Source organism: Haemorhous mexicanus, chromosome 5 (assembly GCF_027477595.1).
Source record: "Haemorhous mexicanus isolate bHaeMex1 chromosome 5, bHaeMex1.pri, whole genome shotgun sequence".
NCBI classification, from domain to species: Eukaryota; Metazoa; Chordata; class Aves; order Passeriformes; family Fringillidae; genus Haemorhous; species Haemorhous mexicanus.
In genome coordinates this window covers 12,763,478-12,771,098 of record NC_082345.1, presented here as the reverse complement: position 1 = coordinate 12,771,098, position 7,621 = coordinate 12,763,478, and the positions used below count along the sequence as shown (strand labels likewise).

General features: G+C 44.6%; 1 protein-coding gene across 1 annotated transcript in view; it reads left to right on the top strand.

The window, feature by feature from the left end:
• Positions 1-1,780: 1,780 nt before the first annotated feature.
• MTPN (myotrophin) overlaps positions 1,781-7,621 on the top strand; it is a 30,740-nt gene continuing 24,899 nt past the window's right edge. The window contains exon 1 of the mRNA XM_059845928.1: positions 1,781-1,940. Coding sequence (XP_059701911.1) covers positions 1,869-1,940 — 72 coding nt within the window. The 5' untranslated portion in view covers positions 1,781-1,868. The remainder of the gene's footprint in view (positions 1,941-7,621) is intronic.

Below are 7,621 nucleotides of genomic sequence, written 5' to 3'. Positions count from 1 at the left end.
GTAAGCAGAAAGTTGCATTTTATCTCAAATGGAGTAATTAGGCCAGAAAAGGTACAGTTCATTAATCCAGCAGTTTCCCTACACTTTAACTCATTATCATAGAATGATGGATTCACAGAAGCGTAGAATGGTTTGTGTTGGAAGGACCTTAAAGATATATCTAGCTCCAAGCCCTGTGCCATGAACAGGGACAATTTAAATTAGACCACATTGCTTCAAGCCCTGTCCAGTTTGGTCCTGACATTTCCAGGGATGGGGCATCTGTTAATTTCCTTGGTGTTATAGTTGGATAATGAGATGATTTGCTCTCGCAATTAAAAGATAACTATTGTGTGAATATTAAGAAAAGCTTTAGTGATGTATAGTTATGTTATTGTAGTTTAAATGCCCTCTGTTCTCCCCATGGTTCCCTTTTCCCCCCTCTATTGTTGCCATCAGACAGCCAGGGCTGTCTAGGACAGGTAGAAAGGAGGCTGCACATGTGTCCCGTACCTGGGGCAGCTGGGAATGGAAAAGCTCAAGGGGTGCAGCATGACAACACCTGACCTCCAATCCAATTACAAGCAAGCAGTCTCCACTGATAAATGGCAAAGAAGAGCTGACTGACAGACTTTGGGAGGGGCCAGGGCTGGCTGATGCAACCCCCAGGGGTATAAAAGACTGAGCATCCAGCTTGAAGATGAATGGGCTGTGTCGACTCCATGAGGGCAGTTCCCAGTGCTGCAGCTTTTTCCTTATGTAGTCCTTTGTTGTATTTTTGTTAAGGTTTAATAAACTTTTTTAAATTTTCAAAGTGAGCAGCTGTCTGTCACACTGGGGCAACTGTCCCAGTGCTTCACAACCCTCACAGTAAGGAAATTCCTCCTAACCTGTGTGTCTTCATCTTGCCTCCAATCACCTGGAGGAGTTCAAGGAAAGCCTGGATGTGGCACTCAGTGCCATGGTCTGGCAGGCATGGTGGTTCTGGGTCACAGGTCAGACTGGATGATCCCAGAGGTCTCTTCCAACCAAACTGCTCTGTGATTCAGACCGGCTACAGGCACTGCAGAGCAGCTCCAGCTGCAAGGGTGTTTGGGATGCTGTTTGCCAGGGGGATTAGGGAGTGCGGCTGCCTGTTGGCAGAGAAGCCTGAGTCACACAGCAGGCTGCATCTTCCCTACGCAAAACATGTGGCTTCGTTAAACAGATGCAACCGCCGAGTGCCAACATATTAATTAACCACCACATCCTTCCTTCCATGTCTCCCCGCTGCTGCTTTGGAAGCATTATGATAATTATCCGCAGCTCAGAGCCTCGGGGTTTGAAGAACAGCTATTCAGACACGTGGTTCCCGCAGCGGGAACAGACTGTGAGGGCGGATCCCGCGTCCCGGCTGTGCCCGGCCGAGCTCAGCACGGCTCGGGCCGGGCCTAGGCTGCGTCTCCATGGCAACCGCGGGGCCCGGGTGGGGCGCAGGGCGCATGCGCAGTCCACCCTGCTCGCCCTCCTCTTTCCCCCCGCGGTATCCCGGGGAACGCGGGGACGCCGGCGGCGCGCGCATGCGCCCTGCGCCCCGTGTGCCGCCGTCCCGCGTGGGCGTCTCGGCGGAGCGGGGGCCGGGCACGGGAACCGGAAGCGGAAGCGCGGCCGCGCGCAAGTGAAGCCGCTCCTCGCCCCGGCGGGACCGCCCGCGCTGCCTCGTGCCCGGCCCGGCCCGGCCCCGCCCCGCGCTGCCCGCGCGCCTTTCCCGCGCTGCCCCGAGCCCGGCCCCGCCCCGCCCGGCAGCCGGGGAGGGGCTCCCGCCGCCCGCGCCGCCGCCCGCGCTCCCGGCAGCTGCCGCCGGCCCCTCGCAGCCTCGCCCGCCCGCGTTCCCCCGCCCGGCGGCCGCGATGTCCGACAAGGAGTTCATGTGGGCCCTCAAAAACGGAGACTTGGATGAGGTGAAGGACTACGTGGCCAAGGTAGGAGGGGGCGACGGCGCGGGCGGAGGAGGGAGTGAAGGAGGGATGGATGGATGGATGTGCGCGCAGCCCCTGGGATGGGGCCGGGGCAGCGGGAGCCGCGGCCTGGGCGGGTACGGGCGCTCCGTGGCCGTGGGCTGAGTTCCGTGTGGAGCTGAGGTCCCCCTCCCCCTCCTCGGGGCCTCTCGGTTTCTCTGCTTCCTCCTTCTCTCCTGCCCCCGGCCGCTCCTCGCGCATGCCGGTGGAGTCATTCCGTGTCACTCCGTGAAACTTAATGGATTGGCAGGCACGATCCCCGTCCCTGATCTTGTGTGGATTTGTGGCCTCGGTTTGGTCATCCTTCCCCTCTGTGCCTCAGGGCTCATCCTTAATAGGGTGATGCTAAGCTACCGGGTGTGCTGAGGCTTAATTCATTAACCTTCTGGGAAGTGTGTTTATAGCTAGTCAGGGCGAGTGCTCCGGAACAGCAGACACCTGTGTGATGGCTGAACAGTCCTCAGGTACATGGCAGCATTGGATAGCTGCATTCTGTCCTCATTTGCCTTCTCTTGTCACTGAGGTTTGTGGGAGAAGTACATAAAGGCAACATCCTGCTTCAGCGAATCCTTACTGTTCAGGGAGATTGTCTGGGAACTGTTACATCAGAGCAGAGGTGTACATCTAATTTACCTGTAATTATTTTGATCACCCAACAAGTTAATGATTGTCTTTGGGAGCTTGACACATGCTGACACAACTTGCTGTGATGATTTAGGCTTCTTCTACTCCAGTTGTCAATTTTCAAACTCGTAGTGCTCCTGGCAAAAAAGTGTGCAAGTATTTCCAGCTGCTTTAGTACAAAGTCCAACAGCTTAGCCTGAATAGTCTTCTCTGACAGTTCCGGCTAAGCTTCTGGACTTTGCATCAAAGTGGCTGTGCACTCACATGCTCTGCCTATAGAGTTCCAGAGGAAATAACTGGGAACAAAGTAATTATCCCACTTCAGCTGTTTGCTAAGGGTTGTGTACCTGTGTCTATGTGATAAAGTTGGGTAGTACATTGGTATGTCTAGTATCTTCTCAGATTTGGGGACTTGCAGAGCATGTCAGCAGCATATTTGGATTTTTCCTACTGCTTTTAAACGGTTTCCATATCTAGAAAATTCACTGCATGCTAGTGCATCTTTTGCTGAGGCAAACTTTAACGCTTTGGCAGTGTCTTGGTTCAGTTTCTATCTACAAGTTCACTGCAGTGCTAATGAGAGAGGTTTTTCTCTATTCCCACTCTTCCTGAGTGTCACTGCAACTCGTGTACCAAATGGATTTATGTGATCACTCTTCATCTGCTTCAGTGCCGAGTCAAATACTTGGTTCCATCTGCTACTCAAAGAGGCTTGAGCCAGCCTGGATGCTGCTGTAGTAAAGAGGCTGAAGTCTGTCATCTAACTGCACTAATGAGGCAGACATCCTTAAAAGAGAGATACTCACTGGAGTTAGATGATTAGTGTAAAAGGAGCCTGCAATCCTTGAGTACTCTTACATTGTAGAACTGCTTCTGATGTAGAAGTTGAAGTAACTCTGGGTGTTTTCTGTTGGTTTGTGATCTAATCTTATTCATACTTTTCTCACACTTCCAAGTATGTGTTGTGTCTTCAGTTGTTAAACAACCTACAAGAAGTCAAATGTTTTCAGTCCTTTTTGTTTCCTTGACAGACTAGTGGGCTAGTAAGCTCAAGTTTTGGCTGATCCTTATCCTTCCTAGTGGTTTGTAAATTTTTTTCTGTCTGATTTTTTGTAAGTTTTACAGAGGTGCAGGTAGGTTGGTTTGGGTAAGGTAAATGAAATAGAGGGAGTTCCTTCAGGGGAGGAAAGAGTAAAAGGATGAGTTTAGGCTTTACTGTATAACAGGAAATGCATGTTGAGGAGGGCAAGAGAACTCTGTAAATCATCTGAATGTAGGAGAAGCCTCAGCTGGAACTTCACATTCTGAGTTCTGAGATTAATGAAATATGTGAAGGCAAATCATGCTTTGGTGGTTAGAGTTCTCAGGAAAGTATCTGTTCTGTGCTCTATGTTCTTTCTGACTTTCTTCCTTATCAGTTACATGGCTTCTGCTCCCTGCTGCTTTCCTGCTCTAAGTATGATTTAATGTTCAGGAATTTTACTTACATAAACTTTCAGTGGCATAAATTTCCTCTCCCAGTAATGGGAGATGCAGTCATATATCTTAAAGTCTGCATCTTTATGAAATTCTTCCTTGTCTGTCTTCCTGAAACTTTTGTTTCCCGGCTTCTCTTTTGTTTTGTTTCTTGTTCTAGTCTTGTTTTCTCATTATTTGTATGGAAACAATACAGCCTTTAACTGTGATCTTGCAGTTTTGCCACCAATTACCACATGAAGGGTTTGAACTCTGATTTTCATATCTGAATGGCAGGGCTTGAAATGCAAACTAGGTCACCCTGGGTGCTCTAAAAATAATATAAATAAAATATAAATGGATGTTATCAGTGGGACTGTAGGAATTGAACTCCCTTAATCACACTGGACTTTTCTTCACTTGTGTGTAATAAGCTGTGGAGGTTCTGTCTGTGGAGTCATAATTTTTTTTTTCTTTTTTTCTTTTTTTTTTCTTTCTTTTTTTTTCAAATCTGAGGTTTGGCTAGTAAGTACCAAGAAGAATCTGAATGTTTCTGCCACTTCAGCAGTTCCTGGACAAAGAAAGGATACAGAAACAGAAGCAAGGGTCTCAATTTGCATTACGTATTTTTCTACATAGGTATTTTGCATTCTCCTGAAGGTACTTTCTTCAGGAAAAAAACTTTTCACAGAAAGAGTAGTTCTGAGGGGTGCCAATGAAACAGACAATGCCAAGTGATACTGCTTTGTTGCTTAGCAAAAGAGATCTCAGTGTTGCCAGTCTGCATTTGAATGATACTGATGGCTTTTATTTGATTAAAATATGAAAGATTTTTTTTATAGTTTGAATAGCCATGTAAGACTTATTTCTGGTTTTGTAAGAGACATGATATTAGTGTCTACATTTCTCAACTTACAACAGTGTTAACTTTTTCTTTATGGTAAATGTAAATTTCTCCTGGAATAGTGTATCTAGTGTGTTATGACAGCAAGTACAGTGTCAGCTATTTTTATGATGACTAGATTACAAAGTAGTTTTTACTGTTTTCTTCCTTTAATGTCTTCCTTTTTAGTATAGCCAGCATATGTTAGCTTCAGAGATGCCTGCAGGAATCTAAGGGATTGAAGGAATTCTGCACTCTGCCCACGTACATCCACTCAAATTTTTAAAATTCCTCAAGAAAGCAGAAACTTCCATGGGAACAACTGAATCAAATGTGCAGTTTAATGGGTGATGAGGACCCACGCAGCTGAAAGAAATTTACCTCCCTCAAGGTAGGGAGTGGGTTAAAAAGTACTAGTTAGAAAAAGAGCAAGTTGTATTAAGCCTACAGAATTTCTTAACATGAATGGTGTTTGCTCTTTTTCCTTTTCTTTAGCCTTCTTCCCCAATGGAAGTAGATAAACTGTGCATTTGCTTAGAAAGGACTCCTCTATCAGCATGTGCACATAGCATTTCCAATCAGTAGATTTCTGAGGTGAAGTACAATTTCTTTTATTCAAGAGACATAAAGTTTTTCGCAAGATAAACTTAGCTTTGTAGGAGAGGCTTCAATAAATGTTTGTTCTGAAGTAATTTCATTTCCCATAGCTAAACTGAGAATTCCCCACTTCCATGAGCTGATTTAATCCCTTATATCGTTTCCTAAACCTACCACTGCTTGCATTTAAGTTTGGTAAATCAACTAACCTAATACCATAAGAAGATAGGACAGGCAACAAAGCTGGAAGCACCAGATTTTTACTGCTCGGAGGACTGGGAGGTTGAAGTTATGGTAGGCTGTGAAATGGATGTTTCTAGAAAGTGGCCTCATAGGCATTTCTGGTGTGGAGTCTTATTTTTTTAAATAACAAAACAAACAAAACCAGATTCCTGGAGGACCTCCAATAACTCATCTAGACAACAGCGACCACCTGTGTGTTCCTGACAGAACTGTGATGCTGCAGTCTGCAGTTCTTTGGAATATGATGAAGTTTGAATACGTCTTGAGAAATGCATAAAACTTGACTACTGCTAAACTAACTATGGAGGCTAAAGTTAAAAAAATTGTCTAGAAGTACCTTTTTGAACAAGAAGCAGCAGTCAGGGGTATAGTTAAATGTTGTGAAAAAGAGAGGAGACTTAAATATATCTGCAAGAAGAGAGATTAACATGGAGTAATAAGTAGCTTTTAATTCTTGGGGATAACTTCTGTTCTCTTCAGTGTCCATTCCAATGACTATTACACCGTCAGTTACAAACTAAATGGAAGTGTGTGCTTAAATGGTTGCTGTATATGAGTGGATTACTTGATTTACAGATAAAGTATATAATGGATACATTGAATTTCCCCTTATCTCATCATGATGAATGCTGAAGTGCACATTATTATTATTATGGCTACATTGATACCTGAATTGCCTCTGGTCAGGTAACAGGTTTCCTGCTCTTGAGTGACAGCCTGGAAGCCTGTCTGGATTACAGTGCAGGGCAGCACTACCTTACTAGATTGTCCAGGTGCATATCAGAGCTAGCCCTGATCTGGAAGCTGCTGGGCTGAGTTTATTCCCTCTGGGGCCTCTTGGATAGCTCTGTAACTCCCCAGTGTTTTGCCAGCACTTTTACTATGAGGATTTGTCTTTATCTGCAGATTCTAGGAGTTGTGTTATTTTCCGCTTGATTACTGTTGAGTCTGCTGAAGTGTGATTGCTAAAGATAATTTTGTTTTACTGTGTAGTTCTAATTAAACTTGGTGTTCAATTTACATTTTGCAAATTTTAACATGATGACCTAAATCCTTCTTTTATGGGACACGATAATTGTTTGCTACTGTAACCTGCCATTATCATGTTCCATTTTCATGGTGGAGTTACCCTTAACCAAAATCCCAGGAATGTACTAGAAAAACTTTCAGAAAAACACAGCACAGCTGCTACTGCTTAGTAGTGTGCACAATAAAATGAATGTTGTTGAAAACCACCTCTTCAGGATGGCTAATTAATTACCCCAGTCTGATCCAAGAGAGTCTGAGGACATGTGGCAAAGAATTATTCAAAGATATTAATAGTTTGTGCATCAGTTCTTAAGTAGTTTATAGGAGCAGCATGGAGTAACAAACTTGCCTGCAAACCTGACATTGTGATGGAATATGTGACTCACTGACTGAATGAACATCCCAGGATTCTCAAATCTCTCCCTTTTTTTTTTTTTTTTGTGAAAGTACAGATAGAGCTGATTCTTCAGCCATTTCAATTTGCAATGTAAATAGAGCTTATTCCAGCTGTGATCATTTGAATGATCATGAATCTGGAACTGCTAAATGTAATATTTTCTTTGGGATGTTGATGTCAGGCTGGTAATTTTATTCATTAAGTTCGTGTCTGTGCTCTGAAAATCTTGGTGGCTTTAACATACTGCCTAAGTGATTAATAATTGACCTTTCTATGCTTAAAACCCAAGTTAAGTACTTACTTGATTCTGTCTGGGCTGTTCTCACTGTGCTGATTTGTCCTGTGCCTAATGGGTGTTTGCTACAAAAGGTAGAGTTACTAAGATGAGAGAATAAAACATTGAATTTATTCTTTTTA